Below are 27,748 nucleotides of genomic sequence, written 5' to 3'. Positions count from 1 at the left end.
GGACATGATTTTGGCAATCTTTGAGTCCAATGCCCTCATTTTACAACTGTGGAAACTGAGGCCCAAAGAAAGCAAGAGTCATAGGAGTTCAGAGTTTGAAGGAACCCCAGAGGTCAGTAGAAGTGCACCTCTCTGCTTGTTGCACACCTTCTAAGATACAGTGGCTTCCATAGAGTCAAGCAACCTTAGTCAAAAAAAAGGCATATAGTACATTGGAATGAGCCCTATTACTCCCAGTTTACAACCCTTTCTGAGATTGTTTTCTTCTTAGCAAAACAAAGTGACTGAACTAGAAATTCTCACAAAGGGTCCCTACCCTTAGAGCTCTGAGCTTGTTGGAAACTCTGAGGATGTTTAAAGAATACATACAACTAAAAATGAGGGAAAAAATGGTTAATACATATTCAGGAGCTAAGTTCTGGGGTGTGAGAGCAATACTAAGGCCTTCTGTTAATTTCCTTCTTACCACAGATCTCCTGTCCTTCTGTATTTCTCTCTCTCTCTCTCTCTCTCTCTGTCTCTCACTCTCTCTCTCTCCTCTGTCTTTTCCTTCTCTGTTTCTCTTCCTTCTCTGTCTCTCTCTCCTCTCTCTGCCTCTCTCTCTTCTCTTTCCTTTCTCTCTCCTTTGTCTCTGTTTCTCTCTCTTCTTTCCTCTCTCTCTCTGTCTCCTTTCCTCTTTCTCCCATTCCTTTCCTTCTATAGACTACAACATAGCCTCACTAGCTCTTTCCTGCCATTGTCCTTAGAGAACAGAGGATCCTTGAGCTTGTTTTGTTTTTTCAACATTTTGATAACTGTATTTCAATATAATTGTTTTCATCTGTAATTCTAAGCATTTCATTTCATGCATTTAGCAACATGATTCTGAAAAGGCATCCATAGGCTTCATCAGACTGCCGAGGGACCAAAAAAGGTCAAGAATTCTTACTTTGAATTAACTAGTTGTTTTTCAGATGTTCAGGCTCTGGTCAGAATGTAATCAACATTCCCTGATCATCCTAAAAACTCTTTTAAACCTGAGAAACTTGAGGCCCTGAAATCTTTTGTGATTTGTGCTTGTCACAGAGCTAAACTCATCTCCAGGGAATATTAATTGGATGATGGCTCACTCTAGGAAAGTCACACCCCATCTTGGGGCCTGTTTTCCCATCTATAAAATGGGAATCATGATATCTACATGCCTACCTCAAAGAGTTGTTATGAAGAAACAGCCTCACCTTAAAGTGTTGGAGAAATACAGCAGTGTAACAAATGGGCTTAAAAAGTTGCCTTGTTTTTGTTTCATAAGCCTGCATCATACCCAGGACCTCTTTTCCATATCTTTCCATAAATCTTCCTGAGCTTTCCAGCCAACATTCTGGCGACCTTCCTGGAGATCTCTAGATATAACACGGCTAGCAGAGTAGTATGAGACCATCCCTTAGTTTTCCTCCTTTTCTGCTTATTCATTTGTCTGATCACATCATTTATGCTGCTTCTCCTGCACAATTCTGAGTTGGTAGTGTTTTGCAGGGGTCTCATCCTCTTTTGAATTAAAGGTGACCAGAAACTTTGGCACAGTGGATAGAGTTCCAGGCCTGGAGTCAGGAAAACTTGAGTTCAAATCCAGCTTCTCAGACACTTACTAGCTGTGTGATCCTGGGCAAGTCACTTAATCCTGCTTACCTCAGTTTCCTCATCTGTAAAATGAGGTGGGGAAAGAAATGGTAAGCCACTCCAGTCTCTTTGTCAAGAAAATCCCAAATGGGATCAGAGTCATGCATGACTGAACAACAACAACAATACTTTAATTCTTCAGATTCCCAGCCATACAGCCAAGGATCAGCATGGGGGTTGTGGATGTAGAAACATGAGAACACACCCCTACCTCCTATACTCTCTGCCCCAGCAGATCTCAACCAATGCAACTTCGTAGTTAGTTAAGTCTTAAGGAACTGTTTGAGAAACACAGAAGTTAAGTGATTTGCTCAGTCACAAAGATAGTGTTAGAAGAGAGCTTTAAACCAATACCTCTTGACTCCAAGCCCAATACTGTCCATGACTTCCTCATTGTGCCTGTACCAAGAAATATGAATTTTTTTCAAAACACTAAGTCTTTTTTCAGGGAAAACTCGAGATCAATAAAACTCAATCATAGGTTACATTAATGTCCAGAAGCAAAAGGTAATAATTCCACAATCTTCTACCCTGGTCAGACAATTTCTGAAGGATTGTTTCATTTCTGGGTGATACATTTTAGGGAAGAGAGGAGTTGAGGGTTTACAGAGGGAAAACAAAACAGAAGACCAGACCATATGAGGTTGACCCTCTGCTTCCAAGGTTGACCCCCACCATTCCACTCAAATTTGTCTTTCACAAATTACCAGTGATCTCCTAATGCCAAATGGCTGGTTAGGTTTGCTTTTTATTCTACTTGACTTCTCTCTATACCATTGGTCATTCCCCCTCCCTTTGGGATATTTTTTCCTCTCTTGGCTTAGCTGATGTTCTTTCTTGGTTCTCTTCCTACCTGTCTAACTGCTCCTCAGTTTACTTTGAAGCTTTATTAGCCATCTGCTATCCCTGAGGATGGGCAGCTAGGAGGTGCAGTGCATACAGCACTGGATTTGGAATCCAAAAGACTCATTTTCAGGAGTTCACACCTGGCCCACAACATTGACAACAAAACAACTGAACAGCAAAGTCCCCCAGGAGTGGATATCTCTCAGACTCTGTCCTAGACCTTCCTTCCTTACTTATTGGCTCGATGATCTCATCTACTTTCTTGGACTGAATTATATCTCTGCAGATGATTCCCAATGCCAAAACCCTGCCTGATGTCTTCATGTTGATGTCTTATCGGCACGTCAAATTCAACCCATCCAAAATTAAATTCATCATCTTCCCTCTTCCCTTATCTTCTCTATTACTGTTGAGGGCACCAACCTCCATGTCACCCAGGTTCATTATCCTGGAGTCATCCCAGACTCCTCTCTCTCCCTCAGCCCTCAGAATTCTAACCTTTCTTTAAGACAGTTCAACTGCCACTCTGCCCATAAAGGCTTCATTTAACCTCCCCCCATCCCTCTTTCAGTTACCTCCTGTTTTCCTTATCTCTAAGCCTGTATCCTGTCTAGAAGAAAGTCAGCTCTGTGTGGGTAAGGACTATGTACCTAGGGCTTACAACAGGCATTTAGCAGGCAAACAGCAGGCATTTAACATATTTGTTGAATTGAATTGAAGGAATTTTAGGATTTATGTGGCAGGGAGGGGTGGTCATGGACCAGAAAGAAAGATGAGACTTTCCTGCTGATACCAGAGCACGGAACTGGGAGCAATGGACAGTCTCAGAAAGGTGGCTTTCAGTTTAGTTGTGTAATGAGGTAAAGTAACGTAGTGAAAAGAAAATCAAATATGAAGTCTGAGGACCATCCTTAAAGTCTTAATTTGGCTTCTAACTATGAGTGTGACTTGGGATAAAATATTTAATCTCAAGGACTGGGGATGGGTACAGGGCAGGAGGTGGAGAGGGACAGAAAATGGGGGAGGGGAAGAGATTTGAATTAGATGATTTCTGAAGTCCCTTCTGATTCTTAGTCCTCTAACTATGTACTCCCTAACAATCTGAGTTACCAATAATGGAACAGACCATTTTGTTGGGTAATGAACTCCTTGTTGATAGAAATACAAATAAAGAGGCTGAATTAGCCCCTGTCAGAGAGATTGTAAGAGGGAATTCTAGATGCCTTGTGAGGTCTCTTCATGCTTGGGTATTCTCTGTTTCTGTGGGGATGAGCTATTTTCTCATGGGCCTTGGGAGATCAGATGAGAGTGCGACAGAGAAAGGAGGGGAAGGAGAGAGGGAGAGGAAGGAGAAAGGGGGGAGAAGAAAGGAAAGATAGGGAGGAGGAGGAGGGGGAAGGGAAAGAGATGGAGAGAGAGAGAGAAGGAGGTGGGTGGGAAGGGGAAGGGATAAAGAGAAAAATCAAGTAGTGGAGAGGGAAAAGTAACCCATCCCCCTTCTCCCCAGGTGCCCCATGGGCATCCTTCAGATTGCATGGTCACTGTTCTGTGCCTGTCTGAGCCCAGGCATCTTACCAGTGGCCCTATCTAAGAGAGCTCCAATTCCCAGACAGTCATCGGGGAACACACACACTCTGTAACAGATCTGGAACCATGCTAGGTCAGAGGAGATCCTCTGGTGAGGGAGTCAGTGAAAGCCTTGAAGGATCCTCAGAGCCCATCTGCTTTAGCCCAACCTCTTCTTTTTATACACAAGGACACTTAAACACAGGGAAGCAAAGTGCCATGGATGTGTGTGCATCTAAGGTTATGTCTGTGATACTCTGTATGGGATTGTTGCATGTAGGTCTGAGTGGTTGTGGTTCTGTGTGCCTTTAAAGTCACCTTGTGACTGTGGTTTGTACAGCACATCATGTGTAAGATGTGTGGCTACGTGTGCACGTTATCACATATAAGGAGTGTCCTAAAAGTTTTAGTGCAGTTTTGAACTTTAATAACTTCACAAGTGTAAATGCTACAAATTTTAAAGAGCTACATTTGAAAGGGTAATTATTTCCATCTTTAAATTTTTGTTCAACCTGTTTTCAAACTTTGTGAGAAACTTTCATTAGCTGCTGTTAGTGACTGAAATGATTGCATTTGTAATCCTGGCCATAAGAGCATCCAAAAAGTGAGGTTTTGGTGCTTGCATGGCAGCTTTTGTAACCTCACAAAAATAAGTCTAATGGAGATAGATCAAGTGCCTCAGGCAACCAAGCAAGAGGGCCTCTTCTGCCAATCCATGGCTCTATGAAAGTGTCATCTAGAAAATGCCAAATACTACAGTGCTCAATGACAGGGTACATCATCCTAGTAAAATGAAAAATATAAAATTCAAAATTCACAAAACGACATGTGTAAAAGAAATTTAAATGAACTGAATTTCAAATGTTTTCTGCAAGTCTGCAGATTTCATACTTCTGAATTTACTAAAGCTAAAAATTACACTAAATCTTTTGGGACAGTAGGTGATTTTTTTGGAGTCAGAAAATCTGGGTTCTAATTCTGTTTCTGCCATTTGCTTCCATTGTGACCCTGGATGAGTCACCCTAACCTCCCTTACCTCAGTTTCCTCATCAGTGAAATGAGAATGGACTAGTTGACTTCTAGGCTCATCCTCTGAACCTATGATCCTATGACTTGATGTATGTGTGCATGACATTCAAGAAATTTTGCCTACAAGATAAAGTCAAAGCCCTGCCCATTCTAACCAGCTTCACTTCCACCTTCTCCTCTGAGTATCTTCTTTGCAACCAATTCACTTTTCCCTTATGCTGTCCTTTCTGAACCTTGACTTGTGCTGTTCCCTGCACTTGGAGGGCTTCTGCCTGAGTGCTCTCCAATTCAAATTTTTAAAGATGTAAGGAAAAATGGAGCACGATGAGGTCATGGATGATGGATGGATATAGATGAATTAAAAAGAAACAACTAAGTGCCATTTGTATGCCAGGCATTATGATAGATGCTGAGGGTACAAATTTAAAAGTGAGACAGCCCTTGCCTTTCATAAGCTGACATTTTGATGGGGGATACAGCACATATGAAGTGATTAGGAGGACTTTTTGGCATAGGGAGTCATAGAAAGTGAATGGCACATAGGACTGTTGACTACTATCTCTTTCCCAGAAACAATAATTGTATTGATTTAATTATTCCTAAACCAAGAAGTAGAGGGGAAGAAGGGGTATCCTTGAATAGCTAGGCAGATGGAAAATGGTCCAGGGTAGATGGAAATGAAGTATATTCTGGGGTAGTCTAGATATAAGGTTAGGTGAGTCTGCATGTGCATCAATCAGGACAATTCAGCAAAATGGAGTAATTCCTCCAGAGAAGGGGGCATAGTCTCTGGAGGTTCTGTCCAGTGAGTGCTACTGCAGATGGGGAGAAGTGGTAAGCAGCAGCAAAATAAGATATGTAGATGAATATATGTGAAACATAATCTAGGATCGAATAGATATAGAATGTGATAAATACATTACAGGAAGAGGGATCATCTTGAAAATTTAGCCCAATTGGACCCTGGAATAATTGCAAAGTACAATCCCCCTGACCCCGATTTTGAAGTCAAACAGGAAAATAGTGTCATGTGGGTATATTTTTTCCCGGAATGAAGCAATAACATCTTCTGTTCAAAGTGGATTTTACAAAGTGCTTTCACACGCATCATCTCGTTTACTCCTTAGGAGAGTCCTATGTGACAGGAAAGGCAGGGATCATGTCATGTTTACCAATAAACTCTGAGTCATTTGACCTCAAATCATGCCACTAATCATTAGCACTTAGGGTCCTAGTTCAACCATGAATTACCTGCGTGACCTTGAGTAGGTCTGTTCCTCTTCTCTGGAATGAGGGTGAGGTTGGGCTACATGATCCATTCCTGACTCTCTGAATATTAAAGACAAGATCCTTTTATTCAAGGACGAATAGTACTAATGTATTACACAGTCCTATGAGAATGTTAAAAAGCACTGGTACTTAGAATGAACTGTAATTAAATATGAGGGAAAAGAGGTTCAAAAAAGGAGTAGGGACCACTGATTGGAACTGGTGGAATAAGGTATCAGTTATTTAATTTTTAATTTGCTGATTTTCTCTGCCAAAGACAATGGTCTTTTGGGCCAGAAGACAGGATGAAAATAGCTAATGGAGAGCTAAATTGCAAAACAGGAATAAAAGAGAGCCACTAACTTCTGTTGATGAATTCAAGTCACCAGATCTGAACAGGACTATAAGCCACGGTACACAAAGAATTGACAGATGTTGTTGCTGAACCACTATCAGTGATCTTGGAAAGGCTGTCAAGAACAGTGTAGACACTAAAAGAGTGGGTATGGGGAAATGTTTCAATTGTCCAAAAAGTGAAGAGAATGAAATCTGCAGATTATAGACCAGGGAGTTCGACTTTAATTTCTGACAAAATCCTAGACAATTATTTAAACAGATGGCTTGAGACATTCTTGAAAAGGAAGTGATGATCCACAAAAGTTGGCATGACTTCAATAACGCGTCATGTAAATCAACAGTATTTCATTTTTTTAAAAAAATTTTGACAGGGTTAACAGACTGGTAAAACAGAGGACTCCTATAGACATAGTTTACCTAGATTTGAGAAAAGTATTTAATAAAGGCTCTCATGTTATTCCAGTGGATAAAATGAAATGGTGGTTTAGTTTGGTGGATTTTGGAGCTGGTTGAATATAGCTACTGGTGGTTCAAAGTGGTGCTTTAGTGGAGTATTCCAAGGATTTGTGCTTGGTGCTGTGCTGTTTAACACTATGTTTGACATAAACTGGCCTTGGAGTCAGGAAGACTCAAGTTCAAATCCTTCCTCTAACATATATTGGCTGTGCAACCCTGGTAGGTCATGACCTCTCAATTCCCCAGGCAACATTCTAAGACTATAACCTGCACAGAACATTCCTACCTGTAGGAAGTAGAGGGAATTTCTCACTGAGGGGTCTCTGTATCAATGGAATTACAGGTCCAGTAAAAAAAAAAATTTGGTACTTGAATAGGATGCTATACTCATCCAATTTGCAAATATGCAAAGCTCTAATATGAAAGAGTTCAAACATTCAAAGTCAGATCCAAAAAAGATGCTGACAGGCTAAAACAATACAGTCAAATCTAATATGATGATTGATAGAAATAAATGTAAAGCCTTCACAACTTAAAAATAAATCAACTTATAAACAGAAGATGGCAGGGGAGGTTACAGTTAAGTTGAAATTCATTTAAGATCATCTCAAACACTGGGTCCAAGATTAGAGAGGTTTTATTCTTGGTTCCAGGCATATTTTAGGAAAGATTAGAGTATATTCAGGATGATGACAGCATTGGAGGTCATGTTATAGAGGTTTCCTTGAAAACCAGGGGAGTTTCACTTGGAAAACACTTAGGGTGAACCTGATAGCTTCATTTGAAGGGTTGTCATGGGGAAGAGAGATCTGACTTGTTCAACAAAGGTGGGAGAAGGGGCAGAGCAAGGAACAGAGGGGAGAAATTACAGAGGTGAGAAATTAGAGGTGGAGTTAGATGCTAAAGAATTTAACTGTCCAAAGTAGAACGGGCCACCCCCTCTCGACAAAGTGTCATCACCACTGGGAGTCTCCCAGCCAGGATGGACAAACTCGTGCCAGGAATTGTGTAAAGGGGCCAGCCACCCAGCTAGACATCGAACTTGTTTTCTGAGGTATCTCCAAGCTCTGAGATTCTTTGATCGATATGTATAACCTTACCACTGGGGCCACTAAAACATGTGTAGGAGAAAGGAATAAATGAAGGCAAGGAAAAGCATAGAATATAAAGCTGAAAGAGATACTTCCCTCTCCCACCCCTGGAGATACAAAGGCTAGGTAAGTTTTCCTTGGAATGTGATTCAAAGCCCTGGGGGTAACTTCCAATCAGAGAGAACTTGAGCATGGGCAGCTCCTAGAATATTGGGAGTTGGGGGTCAGATCCTAAGAAGTCGCCTTGGGGCTATTACTGGTTTAAGAGAAACACCCCCACCCTCTCTCCCCACCCACCCCGGACACACACTCACATACCTACAAATTGTACACTGCTCCATTCACTGAAAAAGTCTTGAGTCATTCCTTAAAGGTGCACACACACTACCACATACCCACAGTGCAGGGTTGAAGATGATTCACAAATGTGTTCTGGCCACACATACAAGGAGCAGCTAGGTGGTGCAGTGGATAGAGCTCCAGGTCAGGAGTCAGGAGGACCTGAGTTCAAATCCCACCTCAGACACTTGACACTCACTAGCTGTGTGACCTTCAGGAAGTCACTTAACTCCAGTTGCCTCATCTTGAGTCATCTCCAGTCATATTGATCAATATCTGATCACTGGATTAAGGTGACTCTGGAGGAGGAGTGAGGCTGGTGACCTACACAACCCTCACTCACTCAAAATAAACTCAAGTGAAGTGAAGTCATTATTTCTCTGTTGCCATGGTCTTTTTTGCCAATGAAGGGAAAACACAACACATACATGTATAATACATACACACATATGTATAGGTACACACATGTATACATATAGGAGTATATTATATAAATGTATATATATGGTATGTTGTTTTATGAAAAATACACCTAACTAATTGTTATTTATCCCACCCCCATCAATAGTGCTCCTATTTGTGTTGTCAGAAAGATTGTTAAATAGGAAGCTCCCACTTTTTCCTAATCTAAAGGAGAGTGGAGACTTCAGGACAGGGAGAAAAAGACAGCTGTAACACACTGGGATCTGGATGCCAGAGCATAGGGAGTTCAAGGTTTTTGGTGAAAACTGGCTTCAAACCCTACACTGCAAGTGCTGCTACCTGCTTATATATAGACTACTGAAATATCAGTGATGTAGAATTTATCTAAATCACTGTATTTTCATTTGTCGAATTAGCTTCAGAGAGTAAGAATGATTTGCCCAAGTCCATACAGGTAATAGGTTGAGCAGATCCTGGTATAATGAAGTCACTAACTGTACCCTTACATAACAGTAATAATAGAAAGAAGGTGGAAGAGAATGACCCTCACACATAATTGGGTGGTTCCTCACAAAGCCCAAAACATAGTAGGGAGATATTGTGTGGCTCAATGTACCCAAGATTCCCTTAGAACTTAAAGGCAGTCACTGTGACCTCATCAGCATTGTCATAGCAACCAGACTGAAACAAAAGGGGTCAACTGAATCTGTCTTTATAACTCTTGTGTTTTTAGGTAATATATCTTTGGCTGTTTGACCCAATACACAGACATTCACAACGTCTTCTAATCTATCCTTTTAGGCTTTGGCAAGAAGGCATCCCAAAGAGAGTGCTGCTCCTGCTGTAAGGACACAGTCCCTGCTCAAATATCGTGTCTGACAAAAACAGGTAAATCTTCCTCTGCTTGGTATGTTTCTCCACCAACTGATATCATTCCCTTCCTTCACTCCCTACTAATGACAAAAAAGAAAAAAACCTGGTACACACTACAAATCCCACCTCAGACACTTTACATTCACTAGCTGTGTGACCTTAGGCAAGTCATGTAACCCCAACTCCCTCATCCTTGGTCATCTCCAGTCATCCTGATGAATATCTGACCACAGGATTCAAATGGCTCTGGAGGAGAAGTTAGACTGCTGACCTGCACAGACTGCCCTCGCTCAAAACAAACTCAAGTGAAGACATGTCATTATTTCTCTGATGCCATGGTCTTCTTCGACAACAAAGGATAAACACAAAAACTTACATATATAAAACATATATACACACACATATATAGATACACACATATACATATATGTGTATATTATATATTTTTAAGTGTATGTATATATACGTATATATATGGCATGTTGGTCTATAAAAAATTAACGTGACGTATACTTATTTCCCCCACCCCCATCAATAGTACTCCTATTTGTGTTGTCAGAAAGATTTTTGAATAGGAAGTTTCCACCTCCTTTTCCTAATCTAAAGGAGAGTGGAAACTTCAGGACAGGAAGAAAAAGCTAGCTGGAACACACTGTGGTCTTAATGCTAGGGCGTAGGGAGTTCAAGGCTTTTGGTCACAAGGTGCTTCGAATCCTATACTGCAGGTGCTACTACCAACTTATTCATAGACTGCTGAACTAGTGGGAACAGAATTTATTTAAATCACCAGTATTTTCATTTGTCAAATTAGGTTCAGAGAGTAAGAATAATTTGCCCAAGGCCATGTTGGTGATAAGTTGAGCAAAACCTGGTGTAATGAAGTAACTACGTGCACCTTTACATAATAGTAATAGTGCAAAGAGGGTGGAGGAGAATGACCCTTACACATACTGGGGTGGTTCCTCACACAACAGAAAACATAGTAGGGAGATACTATGTGGCTGAATGCACCCAAGATTCCATTTGACCTGAAAGGTCATCACTGTGACCTCATCAGCATTGTCATAACAACCAGACTCAAACAAAAGGGGAAGAGCTTCACAGTAAACTGAATCTGTCTTTATAACTCTTGAGTGAAAAACTGTTATTAGATAATACAGGCATAAGTGTTTGACCCAATACGCTAACATTGACAACGTCTTCTAATATACCTCTTCGGCTTTGGCAAGAAGGCATCCTAAGGAGAGTGCCCTTCTCTTTTGACTCCTGCTATGAGGACACAGTCCCTCCTCCAACAGTACATCTGACGAAAACAGGTACATCTTCCTCTGCTTGGCATGCTTCTCCACCAACTGATATCACTCTCTCCCCTCCCTCTGTGCTATTGACAACAAAAAAAATGGTAGACCCTAGAAGATTGTGAAGGGAGTCACATATTAAAGTCTGTAGTGCCCCAGCCTCTTCTGATTTCTAGAACTTCCTCCAATAACATTCTAACTCATTCTCCATCACTCTAGACTATCCAAACTACTCTATGAAAAGAATGTTTCTACAGAAATTTACTATCACTGTAAAACAATGTCTGAAGTGACAGGGTCATGGGATTATAGGATGTAGGACTACACTAGGCACATAACAGAGGAAACCAAGGCATACCATAGTGGCTGAGGAGACCCTGGATGTCTTGGACTCAAGAAGACTTGTTTTCAAGTCTCACTTTCAACGGACACGACTTTGACCAGGGCAAATCACTTACCCCTTTTTTCCTCAGTTTCCTAATCTGTAAAATGAGCAGGAAAAGGAATTGGCAACCCACTCAAGTATCTTTACCAAGAAAACCCTGACTGGGATCACAAAGACTTGGACACATCTGAAGTGAATGAAAACAACAAATTTGAAAGAAAAGAATAATGAGCACTGTTTTAGACAATAGCTAGCATTTACCCTTAGCACTTTAAGGCTCATAAAATACTTTATACATTGTGACTTTATCTCGACAAATGAACCTTGCAAGGGAGGTTGGAGTTGTTATCCCCCTTAAACAGAAGGAGAAACTGAGGCTGAGAGGTGGAGTGACATTGTTTCTGTAGTATTCGGGTCCTATTCACTTCAAGTTGATTATTCAGATACGATACCACCTAGCTGGGACATGCTGAGTTTGAGATACCTATGGAAAATGCAAGTGTATGACCAGTCTACTTGCTGGTAATACGGGATGACCAAGAAAATATGGAGAGAAAAGCCTAGGGAAAGTTAATTGGGCTGCTCTATTGGGGCTGGGGGTCATGTTTCCCCTCCCAGTAAGGGACAGGTTAAAGACTGACATCTGAGAGAGATGTCATGAAAACTCACTGAAGAAAGAAGGGGATGAGTATCTGAGTATTCAAAGAGGGAGAGAGACAACAAAATAGTCAACAGAATTAGGAAGCAAGATATGAAAAATGTCGTGGATGTGGAATAGATATAGATGCCCAGCTGAAAGTTATCACTCCATTCTTAAATCTTTCCTAGCACTTTGTCTGGATCTCTTTTTTGCTACTATCACTCTCACTTCCACTGGATGTAGTTACTCATTCATGGTGTATCTCCTAAACCTGGTCATTTCTCCATGCTGTGTCTCAGGACCTGCTAGATGGCTGCACCACATGGATAGATGGATAGATGGATGTATGGATGGAGAGATAGATGATTAGATTGATAAATAAAAAGGTAGATGTAGATATATACATACACACATTCATTGGGAAGCTCGGTGGTGCAGTGGATAGAGCACCAGGGCAGGAGTCAGGAGGACCTGAGTTCAAATCCCACCTCAGATACTTGACACTCACTAGCTGTGTGATCTTTGGCAAGTCACTTAACCCCCATTGCCTCATCCTGGGTCATCTCCACTCATTCTGATGAATATCTGATCACTGGATTCAGATGAATCTGGAGGAGAAGTGAGGCTGGTGACCTGCATAGCTCTCACTCACTCAAAATAAACTCAATTGAAGTCATGTCATTGTTTCTCTGATGGCATGGTCTTCTTCGGCAATGACAGATAAACACATACATACATGTATAATACATATATAAACATGTATATATAGATGCACACATATATACAAATGTGAGTATATTATATAAGTATATATGTATGTGTATATATATGTATATGTACATAAGGCATGTTGGTCTATGAAAAATGAACGTAAGTTATACTTATATATCCCACTCCCATCAATAGTACTCCTATTTGTGTTGTCAAAAAGATTGTTGGATAGGGAGCTCCCACCTCTTTTTCCTAATCTAAAGGAGAGTAGAAATTTCAGGTCAGGGAGAAAACAACAGCTGGAACATACTGGGTTCTTGATGCGAGAGGATAGGAGGTCAAGGTTTTTTGGTCGCAAGTGGCTTCAAATCTGATTCTGCAGGTGCTACTACCTGCTTTTTCACAGACTACTGAACTAGAGGTGACATAGAATTTATCAATATCACCTGTATTTACCTTTCTCAAATTATCTTCAGAGAATAAGAATGATTTTCCCAAGCCCATATAGGTGATAGTTTGAGCAGATTCTGGTTTAATGAAGTCACTAACTGTACCCTTACATAATATTAAAAATAGAAAGAAGATGGAGGAGAATGACCTTTACACATAATTGGGTGGTTCCTCACAAAGCCCAAAACATAGTAGGGAGACACTATGTGGCTCAATGTACCCAAGATTCCCTTTGATCTTAAAGGTTGTCACTGTGACCTCATCAGTGTTCTCATAACAACTAGACTCAAACAAAAGGGGAAGAACTTCTCAGTCAACTGAATCTGTTGTTATAACTCTTGAGTGAACAAGTGTTATTAAATAAGACAGGCGTAGCTATTCCACCCCACACACTGACATTCACGTCTTCTTCTAATATATCCTCTTCAGCTTTGTCAAGAAGGCATCACAAAGAGAATGCCATTTTCTTTTGACTCTTGCTGTGAGGACACAGTCCTCCAAGGTCTCTGCATGTCTGATGGAAACAGGTAAATCTTCCTTTGCTTAGCATACTTCTCCAGCAACAGATCTTCAAAGAGGGGAGACAGACACCAAAATAGTCAATAGAATCTGGAAGTAAGATATGAAAAATATTGTGGATATTGAATAACATAGATGCCCAGCTGAAAGTGATCACTCTATTCTTAAATCTTTCCTAGCTCTTTGTCTGAATATCTTTTTTGCTACTATTACTCTCACTTTCATTGGACGTAGTTATTCATTCATGTTGTATCTCCTTACCCTGGTCATTTCTCCATGCTGTTTCTCAGGCCCTGCTAGATGGCTGTACCACATGGATAGATGGATAAATGGATGGATGGATGGATGGATGGATGGATGGGTGGATAGATGATTAGATTGATAAATAAAAAGTAGATGTAGATATATACATACACACATACAAGTGGCAGCTAAGTGGTGCAGTGGATAGAGCACCAGGGCAGGAGTCAGGAGGAACTGAGTTCAAATCCCACCTAAGACACTTGGCACTCACTACTGTGTGACCTTTGGCAAGTCACTTAACCCCCATTGACTCATCCTGGGTCATCTCCAGTCATCTTGATGAATATCTGGTCACTGGATTCAGGTGACTCTGGAGGAGAAGTGAGGCTGGTGAGCTGCACTGCCCTCACTCACTCAAAGCAAATTCAAGTGATGTCATGTCAATATTTCTCTCATAAGGAGAATGACCCTCACGGCACAATAGTATTCCCACATGATTATATACCACAATTTGTTCAGCCATTCCCTAGTTGATTGGAATCCTTTTAATTTTCAATTATTTTCCACCAGACAAAGAGCTGCTATCAATATATTTATATATATAGATCCTTTTTGCTTTTTATGTCTTTGGGATAATGACCTAGTAGTGGCATTACTGGATCAAAGATATGCATGGTTTTATAACTCTTTGGGAATAGCTCCAAATTGTTCTACAGAATGGCTGAATCAGTCTACCACTTCACTAACAGTGCATTAGTATCTCAAATATCCCACATCCCCGCCAACATTTGTCATTTCACTTTTCTGTTATATTAGCCAATCTAACAGGTATGGAGTGTTACCTCAGAGTTGTTTTAATTTGTATTTCTCTAATCAATAGTAATTTTGGAGCACTTTCTTCAAATTCCATCCTAGCAATAATCTATATAAGCTATTGCCCAGAATCCTCAGCCTCAAGGGAGTGCTTATATACCATGAAAACCCCTTGAGGTATGTGCAGCAGCCAAAGCCGCAAATAATACCAAGCTCCAGAGACCAGGGAAAAGCCCAGACCTCCTGCCCAAGACAGGATAAGTTTTTTGGGCCTTTCCCACCCTCAATCTCAGCATTGAAAGAGACCTCAAAAAAGGATTACAAGATCACAGGTCCAGAGTTTAGATGAACCTTAGAGGCCATTTTTCCCTGTCCCCTTGTTTTCCAGATGAGCAACCTGAGAAGTTTCACAAGGGTAAACAATTTGCCCAGAATCATAAAGGGTAGTGAGAGAAAGCTAAAGTTTGAACCCAGATTCTTTGGCCCTATATCCAGTACTCTTTCTACTGCACCAAGTGTCAAGTCCAACTCATACCTGAATAGAAATATCTCTACAGTATACACAAGTGGTCATTTTGCATCAATCTGAAGACTCCTAGTGATAAGAAACTCACTACCTCCCAAAGAACATTGTCCCCTTTCAGTATACCTCTACTATTAGGGCGTTTTTCCACATTTTGAGCTGAACTATGTCCCTCTGCCAACTTCACTGCTCTCTCTTTAACTCTTTGACTGGGCCAAGTGGGACAGGTTACATACCTCTTCTCCCTAAAAGCTTTTCCAATGATTGAAAACAGCTAGGAGTCTTCCTAAATCTCCTCTTCTCAAAACAGACTTCACTTGTCAGTGCCCTTCCTCAAATCCGTTGTCCAGAACTGTAGTCAAAGCACTCGGCCCTGGGTCTGAGCATGGCAGGGTTCGCCATGTCCTCTTTATGTGTCAAACACTGAACTGGTACAATTTCACCAAGCTGAGTCAGTCTCACCATAAATGCAGTACATCAGCAATGAATGTTTTCCAGAGTGCTTTCCTTATAATAGCCCTGTAAGGTTGGCAAGACAAGTATGATCCTCATGTTAAAGATGATTAAAATCAGTCTCAAAAAGTTAAGGAACTTGCTCAGAGTCCCCACAGCTACTAAAGGTCAGAGTTAGTATTTGTATCCAGGATTTAGTTTCTTTTTAAATAAGGTTTTATTGATGGCTTTTGTTCCAATATTACCCCTACTTTTAATGGTATCTTTCTCCTCCCATTCTATCCCAAAGAGCCATTCCATGTAAGAAATGTATGAAGAAAGATAGAATAGGTGGGAGAGGAGGGGAGTTCTGCCAAAAAAACAACATCTTTTTTAAAAGTCTGGTATCATTTCTGTTATCCTATACCCATGAGTGCCCAGCTCTGCAAAGGAGCAGAGGGAGATGCTTTCTTATAACTATTCTTTGGGATCAAGCTCAGTCATTACAATTTTGCAGCATTCCCCTTTGGCTGTTTATGTTCCTCTTCCCATTTGTATGGAATTTGTCATAATCTATAATGGTTTTCCTGGATTTGCTTCTTTTTCTTTGTATCAGTTCATGGAAGTATGCCCGTGTTTCCCTCCATTTGTCATATGTTGGGACTGGAAGCTCAATTCCGTGTGGACAGTCTCGGGCAGGTAAAAGTGGGACTTCTAAATCTTAGAGTCTTACGAGGCCCTCCATGAACAGCGGGGGTTCGAGAAGGTCAGACCGAGCTAGCTCGGCTAGCTCAGGTATTTCCGCCTCTCCCCCGGAGATACCTGATGGGTGGAGTCTCTCTGCCCTCGAGGTCGTCCCGGATTGGAGCACACCTAGTTACCTAACAGCACGGTATTGAGATTCCAGTCCCAACAGTCATATTCATTGTTTCTTTTTCTAATGATTACCCAATGGATCAGGCTCTACTTTGTTTCCAGTTCTTTACTATCACTACCACTAAAAGCATTTTTATTAATATTTTGGTGGGAGCAGCGAAGCACCATGGCTTTTTTTGTTATTGACCTTCTTGAGGTATATGCCTAGCAGAGGGATCTCTGGGCTACCCATGCCATCTAACTGCAAGAGTAATGCTGCTTCTGCTATATGATGCTTCCTCTCAAGGATGGCTTTCCCTAAAACAGGAGCAAGAGAAGTTTTTGATGGTCCATCATTGATGCCCAGCCTAGACGTATTATGCCACTCCTGTTCATGATGCTAACACACCCACTGTTCTACTTTCTCCTTTAGATTTTTTTCCTATTTCCGTTCCAAGTGGAGAAGAACCACCAGTAAAACCAAAATACCCACACATAAAGATGTCATTTTAGGGGAAGGTATGTCCCAACCCAGTACGTCTGCAACACCGAAAAAGAGCAAAGGTAATCAGGTGACCTTTCTACCACACGACTACAAAATATTCATGGAGGAAGCATACAGTTCAGGTGAGTCCGATGTCTTCTATCACCCCCCACGTACAGTGCCCAAAGTTCTGAAACTGAATGGGAGATAGTAATAGAGTGGGAGACACTATACCAACCTCAGTCCTAAATCATCCTCCGAGAGTGAGGAGCCCCAGGGACATAAGGGGAATAGGGCTCATTTACAATTTAACTCCTTGTGGCAAGCAAAAAATGTAAAATGGTATAGGGAGCAGGCAGATGGGTCCTAAGACCAACTCTGGTGGAGGGGAGACCCACACATTAGCTTTATAGGCAGAGGCCCAGGATATTACCTCATGGCAAGAGAGAGATCCTGTAGAAGAAGAGTGGGGGAAGTTGAGGGAAGCAGGACCTCGGTACACTGTATGGCTGCTATTGGGAAGGCTATCTTCTGAGAAAGAACAGGGGATGATTGGAAGGTTGCCTCGCAGAAACTGTTCTCTCTAAATTTCTAAAGTGCTTTTAAAGCCACTGTCTCCCCGTTCTAGTTACAGTTTTGGGAAAGGGTGCAAGTGCCCTTTAGGATTTATGAGAGACCCCAGGACATCCTGGGGGAGTGAGAGGCCTCAGTCCTTCCTATAGAATATGAAGTACCTGGAGTATCTCAGGTAGATGTGAGAGCCATGGCTAATCCTAGGAATTAATGATACTCAGGAAAATTATACTATATATTCACCTACTCTGCATTCCATTCAGGCGAAAATCCAGAACCTTCTTAATGGAGAGAAAAAAGTCCTTAAAGAGTAGCCTCAGGAGGAAGGGGAGAGGAGAGTTGTGGTATTGGTGCTTCTCTAAAATTTGATCTTATACATTTGAGCCTTATCTATCTCCTCATCTATTCGAACTCCAGTCACCACCCAAAGCAGGGCCTGAGCCTGTCATCCCCAGACTTTACAGAGACTCGGGTTTCATTCTTAAAACTTCTCATCTTTATATTTCATCCCCAGAGTTGAAGTTAGGGGCAGCTAAGTGGTACACTGTCAGAGTCACAACTATTTCCCAGGGATGTTGTAAGAACCAAAGGAGATAATAATTATAAAGTGCTAAGCATAGTGCCTGACTGTTATTATTAGTATTATTAAACAGATAATAATGATAACATTAACAACAAAAACAAGAATAATACCTGACACCTAGGAAGCATTTCAGAGAATGTAACAGCTAGGGGGAGCCTTAGCAATCCAGAGGATCCCAAACTAATTTGGTCTACTGCCCCCTTTTCAAAAGAAAGTACACAGCATCCCCTGGAAATCCACTTTTTAAACCCGTTAAAGGCTTTTAAAAAAATGTATATCATTTCAAAAAAATATAAAATATTTCAAATGATGCATCTTAAATTTAATAATTAATTATAAATCAATCTCTGCATTGAAATATTGATGAAACAATATTGCATCATGTAACCATATAGTATCATACTGTAAACAAGTGATTACACCCACATATTCCTGTCAATGCATGCTGGACTTTCTGACAATGTGTACCATGTTCACCTGCCAGTACTTGCTTGATAAGACCTGTGAGTGAACTTGACCATTGGTTGGTTATAACTTACATTTTGTGTGTTTATTTGGAAAATAATGTAATCATTATGATTTTAACTCAGTTCTACAACAGATGAAACATGAACAAATGGCTTTTCAATATTTTTTTTCTTCCCTTCTTTCCTTATGCTTCCACTGCCTCTTATTTTTATTCAACACCCTCAATTGTAGGCTACCCCTTGGATCATTCCAGTGCCCCCCAGGAAGCGGTATTGCTCACTTTGGGAAACTCTCTGGTCCAACATATTCCTGAGCAAGAATCCTCTCTATGTTATGTCTGTATTATTCCAGACAAGAGGTCATACCTAGCATTGGTTTAAAAACTCGCGCTGCTGAGGTAACTCACTACTTCTACAGATGGTCCATTCTGCTTTTGCAGAGCTCTCATTGTTGAGAAATGTTTCCCGACATTGAGCCTAAATTTACATTTTCCCTGTACAAATCTGTTGTGTCCTCTGAGGCCAAAAAGATAGTTATTATAGGATATCTCATTTGTTCTGTGTGTGTGTTAAAACCATAATATTTCCATAATCAAATTTCTATATTCTCTGTTGAACTCATGCACTGTAAATATACAGGTCCATATCCACAGGGCCCCCATGAGGGAGGAGGAGGAAGTGCCAGAGGATCCTTGTGCAAGGTCTTAATTCTCATGCTTGTCATTTGATCTTTAAGCAAAGGTTAATTAGATCATGTAAACTTTGTCTCATTCCTTGTTACAAATGAGGAAACAGATTTCTTTAGGACATACTACCTGGAATATTGGTCAGTGACTAGTCTTGAGTTATTTTTGGGGTAGGTCACTGGACCCAGAGTGCTTTCCCACCCTCTTCCCCATGATCATTCAGTTCAACAGTGTGCAGAAATTGAGTACCTCCTACAAGCCCAAGCATAGTAAAGGGAGCCTGTGGTTGAACAATCACTCAAAATGTGGAAGAATGAGAGAATACCAGACAGACAGGTCTGGGTAAACAACAGCTGTTTTAGCTTCTAAACCTGATGTGGAACTGGGAAATCAGGAAAGTGCAGTTCAAAGAGCCCTTAGTTCTAGGCATCAGAAGACCTGTGCTCTAGTCTCAGCACTAGCTCACTATGTGACCTGAAACAAGTCATTTCTTTGTGTATCAATTTTCCCATCTATGAGAGGAGAACATTAAACTATGGTCCTTGCTAGCTCTAAGAATCTACCAATAAAACAGAGTACAATGTATCCCAGTATGTGTATAGGTCATAATTTGTTTAGTCATTCCCCAATTGGGGGGCACTCTCTTACTTTCCAGTTCTTTGCCACCACAAAATGTGCTAGTATAATATTTTTGTACAGATATGTGCTTTTGCTCTGTCTTTGAGAGGAGGTATGGTTTAGCTGGGTAAAATGCATTGAATGAAGATCTCCAAACAATGCATGGTTATAGGGGACAGAATGAAACATAACCAAAGTGGGAATAGTTTTGGTTTGCTATGTATATTTTTTAGGAGGTATTTTTCTTTCTTTCTTTTTGGGAAGAGGAGGAGAGAAGGGAGAGAAAATAACACTTAAATTTAGAAAAAAAGACAAAAATTAACTTTCAAAAATGGAAGGACAGAAAGGGACATGCCTAGAGAGAGGCAAAACCTCACTTTTGAGAGTGTAAGGAAGATCACCTAAATTAGCATCATGATAAGATACCCAAGTGCTAAAAATCAGCTAGTTATCCTCACTCATGTTGCATCATAACCTTGTTCCTTTTCATCCTGTCTTGTCCATTTCAGCCATGTGTTACAAACTTCTCCGGGACTTGGGGAATATTGAGTCCTCCCGAGTGAGAATAGTAACCAGGAAAATCTACAACATGGCTAAGACACAGGAGGACATGGTACTGGAGACCATCAACAAATACTTCCTGGACAATGTAGAGGTAGGAACATTGAAACGGAGTCATTTTAAGAGAGGCAGCTTGACCCAGAGGAAAGAGCTCCAGGCTTGGAAAATTGGGAGAGACCTAGATAGTACTCATAACTTTACCATAGACTCGCTGTGTGATCTTGGGCAAATTTCTTCCCCTTGAAGAGTCTTGGGTTTTGTTTCTGAAAATTGAGCAGGTGACCTAAGCTGTGACTTAATCTTTAAGCTTTCTTCCAACTGTAATCATTAATCTGGTTTCATGTCAGCATTTGCACATTGGGAATGAAGTTATGTGTAAGGTATTATGTGGGACATGGCAAAAAAGACACAGTCCCTGTTCTCACACGGTTTATCATCTAGATGGGGGACCTCAAGATGGTGACTCATGGAATGATCATTGGCCTTTGAGTAAGTAGGTATGGACCAAGCCCTGGCTCCTCATTTACTAGCTGGGTCACCATAAGCAAATCACTTAAGTTCTTTTAAGTCTCAGGGTTTTCTTTTGTTTTTTTCATTTTTTTAGTGGGCTTCTCTTCCCATACCCTTAAGGTTGGTGCTGTCCATGGTTCTGATATTAGCATTCTGTCTCTGTATTTTTCCCTTGCAACCTTTATTGACTTGCCCAGCTTTCCCTACCCACTCTGTGCACAAGACTTACAACTCTCCTGTCTCAGTACCTGTGCATTGGATGTACCCCATGCCTGGGAGGCACATTTTTAACCTCCATCTCTTTGAATTCCTCATTTCCTTCAAGACTCAGCATAGATACCTCCTTCTAATGTTTGTTGTTGACTTCTTACTATTGATAATCACTCTAAAACTAGGAGGGTCCAGAAGAGCCTTTAGGCAGGGGTCCATTGGCATCCAAGCTTCAGAGTACAGTTGGTTTAAGGTTTTGGGAAAGGACAAGACATGGAAAAGAAAGGAAAGGAAAGGAAAAAGGAAAGGAAACTGGCCAGAAGAGAAATATATGGCTTATTCTCAGAGAATTGACCTAACAAGTCTACTATTGATATCCAACAAAGATATAGTGAGGACATGAACATTTCTGTGACTTAGCTGTTCTAAATTGCAGCCTTCTGTCTTGACTCATGGCTATGTCTCAGCCACTTATTAACTCTGTGATTCTAGGCAAGTCACTTAACCTCTGTCCATCTCAGTCTCCTCAGCTGCAAAATGAAGGTAATAATAGCACCCAGGGTTGTTGGGAGAATCAAAGCAATAATATTTGTAAAGTGCATAGCACAGTGATTGGCACACAGCAGGTAAATGCTTTTTAATTTTCTCCTTATACCATGGCCCATGCAAGTTCAAATCAGAAAGTGGTCCTTTCAGGTAGTACAAGTCTGGTTGTGAGTCTCTATTAATTTTCTCATGCCTGAAGGTGCATTCCTTTATACTTGAGAGCAAATAGTACACTCAGATGTACTTAATGAATGCATCAATCATAAGGAAGCCAGAGAAGACTAGCTGCCCAGGATGGTACAATGTATTTGATGCTTAGGGTTTCTTCTTAATGGAGTCACCATTTACTCTTGCTCATTCTGTTGTCTTGTCATCACTTTCTCTCTCTCTCTCTCTCTCTCTCTCTCTCTCTCTCTCTCTCTCTCTCTCTCTCTCTCTCTCTCTCTCTCTCTCTCTCTCCTCTCCCTCCCTCCCTTCCCCTTGCCTCCTTTCCTCCATCCCTTCTTCCCTCTTCCTCTCCTTTTCTCTCTCTTTCCTTTCTGTGGGCATATCAAGTATGATCAGCCTGTGTCCCATGTCATGTGTAACCTATTGCCAATTGCCCCATACTCTAGGTTTATACGTATCTTGTTCTGTCTTGAGAGTTTCTTAAAATGCACTCTTTAGCTCATTTGTCCCCAATCAGAGTAGCCCATAGAAATCTCTATAACTCATGGGTAGGGCTCATAAATATGTAAAAGGTCATTCAGGTCCTATACAAGCTTCCAGCTAACAATATTCAGCCACAGGACAACTTTTAATTCCATACTACAGAAAATATAAGCAAACTAAAGGACTCACAATAACCCATAAAGAGTCATTATAATTCTCCTTCCCTCTCTAGTACTACCCTAAGAGTTTGGAACTCCCCCAAAAGAATTTAATGCTTGGGTTCACTAGAGAAGGCAGAGACTAGAAGTTGGAAAAAAATGTCTAATGCTCACTGATAGAGAAGGTTTCCTTCCTCTACCAATGAAATCACAGGTCCAGACCACTAATGACAAGAAATTATTCCACATCATCTTAAACTTATTATTCCAGTTTACAGTTGAAGAAACTTGGATCTCAATCACAAGTATCAGACATAGAGCTCAAATCCATGTCTCTTGACCAAATCCAGCACTCTTCAATAAATTACAATGGTGGGCATGTCTAACCAGTGGGAGAGAAGTTTGGGGCATAACGAGCCTTCCCCAGAGCCCTTCCAATCTTCCTCAGAAGTCAGTCACTGATGTTTAAAGTCCTTTCCAATCTTCCTCTTGTCAAGTTGCATTTCTGTTCCTTAGTGACTGTTCTCTCTCTTTCACCTATAGCTGGCTGCCAAGCACAGGTACCGATTACTCCAGATCCTTGAGAACATCATCACTGCAGCTCCCTACATCGACAATGAGTGGGCAGAAAGATTTATTGAACTAGCTTTGGAAAACATGACCAGGAGCACGGTAAGGACCTTTTTGTAAGAAGGTTTAACCTGGGACCTTTGTAGATGGAAAACCTCCCCTCCATCTAAAACAGAAACACAGTCATTCACACACACACACACACACACACACACACACATGCACACACACACACACAAACACACACAAACCCCTAGACTCATAATCAGTAGACCTGGACTCAAAATCATTTATTAAGCAACTACTGTATGCTGAACATGGCTCTTGGTATAGGAAGTTTAAATAAGAAAAAGTCTATTCTCAAGCATCCTCCAATCTATGATACCTAACATTACAAGATAAATATATTCTGAGTGAGGTCCCAAGAAGGCTGTTGCAAAGAGCAATAAGGAAGGAAGATTTCCAACTTCTTGGTTTGAAATGACTTCGAACAGCTAACATTGTTTCTCTGAGCCTCAGTCTCCAGCATTGGTAAAATAAGATCATGAGACCCACAGTACATGCCCCATTAGGATACTTGAGAAAATGGGTCTTTAAACTAGTTTAAAGCATTGCAGAAATGTTAGGTAATCTAGACAGGGAAGAAATGGATTACTGAACAAAGGGAATGGGAGTAGAAGGGATTCTTCTCTCTTTTCCTGCCCCCTTCATTGGTAATGGAGTCCTGCAGTAAAAACCTCTGGCTACATACACCCAGTTATGCATAACAGCCAATTATTCCACCTCAACTCATATTGTTTATTGAGCCTCTCATAACTTCCATCCTTAGCCCCTGGACCTGTTTCCTTTGGGAGTCAAGAAGAACAATTTGAATCCTCTTTCCACATTACAATCCTTAAGGTATTCAAAGTGAGGACTTGCGTCAAATTAAATGTCTGGTTTATATGCCCCCAAAGCTGGTCTTCCTCACTTCACTATTTGGGTCAATGACATCACTGTTTACTCAGACTACCAGAGGGGAAATCCTAAAAATCTTATCACTGACCCTACTCCCTCATCTCTCCTATCCATTCAGTTACCAAGTTCTGTCATATCTCTCTGCAAATATCCCTTCTTCCTCCTCATTCCTTCTGTCACCATTCTCGTACTAGCCTAGACTTTTCTACAATACCTTCCCAGCAGTTAGCACCATGAGAGAATGAACATGTCCTATCTAAGCTTTCTATCTCCTGTATTGGCTAACATAGTAGGACCTCAATAAATATTTTTACTTAAATAATTATAACTATTCCTTACTTTGAGAAAGAATGCTTGGCAGATTATAAATCACCTACCTACCTACATACACACACACACACACACACACACACACACACACACACACACACTCACAAAATTAACCCAAGTGTGCTGTGAATTAGATAGCATGGTAGTTACTATCCTCATTTTACCAATGAGGAATTAAGGGTCCAAAGATAATGACTTGTTTAAAATCACATACAAGTAATAGTAATATCAGTATGAGGAGTAGGAGGAGGAGTAATATTAGTAGTAGGTGTGCTAGGTAGATTAGTGAATAGAGCTGCAGACCAGGAAGATTGATCTTCCTGAGTTCAAATCCAGCCTCAGACATCAGCTGTGTAACCCTGGACAAGTCACTTAACCCTGCTTGCCTCAGTTTCCTCATCTGTAAAATGAGGTAAGGATGGGAATGGCAAACCACTCCAGTCTATTACCAAAAAAAACCCAAATGGGTCATGAGGAGTTAAACACAACTGAAAGGACTGAACAAGAAATAGTAGTAGTAGTAACAGTAATAGCTAACAATAGTAATATTAGTAATAATTATGATCGTTCACTGTTGTAGATACTTTTAAAGTTTGCGAAACATTTTCCCCACCACAGTCCTGTAAGAAGTTATAGGATGAGTGTTATTTGCCTGTTTTACAGAGGAGGAGACTGAGTCTCAAAGAAGTAAAATGACTCCCACATCACACTTATGACCCCAAAATATATCAGAATCAATACATGAATGAATGGTTCTCTGACCTCGGGCCACTATAGGGTCCTTTCCACTACACTGCAGCCCTCTCACAAGGAAGTGACCTCCAGATCCAGTGCTATGCAAGAAATTCTTTCCTGACCAGTGTTCTTCTCACAAAGCCACCAGCTCTGTTTTGAGTGAGAGAGTTCTATACCTTCCTTCAATTTGGATGCAAATTAAAATGATGGAGAAGCCTCACTCTGTGGCTGGTCTTAGAAAACGGAGACCCAATAGCTACTTTACTGGTACCAGTGATGTATTCTTGAGCAAAGGATTTCCTCTTTATGGTCATGGGCCTCAATTTTCTCATCTGTACAATAGTAATAAATGTGTGTGTGTCCAGACCTTTGCATTAGCACTGGGAACTTCTGATGAGGATATTCTCTCTCCAAGATAGAATTCTCTCTACATCTATTCTGTTTTAGAAAGATACTTGTGACACTGAAACTCTAAATAGCATGCCCATAGTCATATAGCCAATATACTGCCAAGATGTGAGATGCAAAACTAGGTTCTCTGACTTCAAGTCTATGCCATAGTGTCTCTCTGGATAAGGATTATATACGTAGTGATAATATATCATTTCTATCTCATAGAATTCCTCTCTTTTTAAATAATCATAATAAAAATACCTAACATTTATACAGAGCTGACTTTGTGCCAGGCATTTTGCTAAATGCTTTACAAATATCATCTCATTTGATCCTCCTGACAACTCTGGGAGGTAAGACCTGTTATTATCCCCATTTTATAGATGACAAAACTGAGGAAATCAGAATTTAAGTGACTTGGTCAAGGTCACATGACTAGTAAGTACCTGAGCCCGAATCTGAACTCAGGTCTTCCTAACTCCAATCCAGGCATTCTGCCTGCTGTGTTCTCTAGCTATCTTCAAAGCACCCTTAAAGGGTCAAATACCCCATTCTACCAAAAGCCTTTGCTGATTCCCCCAGATGTCAGTGATGTCCTCCCTCCCCAATAACACCCTTACATTTGATTATTTTATACTTATTTGGCATTTGTTCTGCTATATTTCTACGTGTGTATGCTGTCTCTGTCTTAGAATGCAAACTCCCCATGGGCAGAGACTCTTATACTTTTGTCCTTGTGTCTCCAGGGCCTGGCATATAGTAGGTGCTCAATAAGTATTTGTCACTTGGTTGCAGAGATGTGTGTGCTACACATAAAGCCCATATAAAATACTGTGTATGCTGTTTGATGCTCAGTAGCTATCATTTACCTCATCAGACTTCTGCCCCACATGCTTATCTTAATCATGTTTCCCCTTCCCCTTCTGCTGCCCTAGGAACTAGAAGATACTTTACAGGATGCTGCCAGCAACGTGCTCTTGGCTATGTGCAAACACTCTTGGAGTCTAGTGTACAACAAGCTCGAAGAAGATTTCCTAACTGGCATTTTCCCCCATCGCAGCCTTCTCCATGTGATGGGCATCATCACCCTCAACGGTTTGTTTCTTCCTATGTGACTTTAGCAGTCCCCAATGTACTGAGTTCAATGTTCAGTTCACAAGGTGACAGGTCTAAAATCTAGGGTCCCATTGTCAATCACCCTCTGTAGAATTATGGCTAATTATAGCAACTAGGTAACGCAGTGTATACAACACTGGGCATGGAGTTAGGAAGACCCAAGTTCAAATTTGACTTCACTTACCAGCTGAGTGATTCTGAGCAAGTCATACCACTGCTGTCTGCCTCAATTTCTTCAACTGTAAAATGGTATAATAATAGCACCTACTACCCAGGGTTGTTTTGAGGATCAAATGAGATAAGTGTAAAACTTAAGTTTTACTGGCACAGATTAAGTGCCATATAAATGGTAGCTATTATAAAGATAGAGGAGTGGAGGAATGGAGATGGTAAATTAGAGAAATGGAGGGTTTGGCAACAAAGGATAGATTTAGAAGGGGAGAATAGAACTCTAGAATGAAGGGAGAGGCAAGATGGTGTAGTATATTAGAGGAATGGACTTAGAATCAGAAAACTAGGTTTGGATCCCTTCTTGGATGCATACCAGGTATGTGACCCTGGGCAAAACATAGGTTTGGATCTTTTCTAGGATGTAGTAGCTATATGACCTTGAAAGATAGAAGAGTGGTAATAAATAGGAAAGAAAGACAACGATGAACTTGTGTGAATGGAAGGATGGTATTACCTCAGAAAAGAGAAAAGAAGCATGGAAAAGGAGAGAGAGAAGTTAATTCCATTTTAGACCTGTTGGGTTTGAGATGTTGATGGTGCATCAGTTAGGAGCTGTTGGTCAGGAAGCAAGCAATGGAAGGTTGGAGTTAAGGAG

At 40.8% G+C, this 27,748-nt stretch overlaps 1 protein-coding gene across 6 annotated transcripts in view; it reads left to right on the top strand.

Annotated features, from left to right (window-relative positions):
* Nucleotides 1-1,483: 1,483 nt before the first annotated feature.
* LOC140500393 (maestro heat-like repeat family member 5) overlaps nt 1,484-27,748 on the top strand; it is a 193,782-nt gene continuing 167,517 nt past the window's right edge. For 3 of the 6 annotated variants that reach the window (XM_072602917.1, XM_072602916.1, XM_072602918.1), the window contains exons 1-6: nt 1,484-3,137; nt 9,834-9,920; nt 17,208-17,401; nt 20,695-20,840; nt 23,365-23,493; nt 26,742-26,901. In XM_072602917.1, coding sequence (XP_072459018.1) covers nt 17,296-17,401; nt 20,695-20,840; nt 23,365-23,493; nt 26,742-26,901 — 541 coding nt within the window. In that variant the 5' untranslated portion in view covers nt 1,484-3,137; nt 9,834-9,920; nt 17,208-17,295. The remainder of the gene's footprint in view (nt 3,138-9,833; nt 9,921-17,207; nt 17,402-20,694; nt 20,841-23,364; nt 23,494-26,741; nt 26,902-27,748) is intronic. The other 3 variants (XM_072602921.1, XM_072602920.1, XM_072602919.1) reach the window with 1 other exon arrangement.

This window comes from Notamacropus eugenii, chromosome 4 (genome assembly GCF_028372415.1).
Source record: "Notamacropus eugenii isolate mMacEug1 chromosome 4, mMacEug1.pri_v2, whole genome shotgun sequence".
NCBI lineage: Eukaryota > Metazoa > Chordata > Mammalia > Diprotodontia > Macropodidae > Notamacropus > Notamacropus eugenii.
The sequence above is the reverse complement of the archived record's forward strand: the minus strand, read 5'-3'. Positions and strand labels throughout refer to the sequence as shown.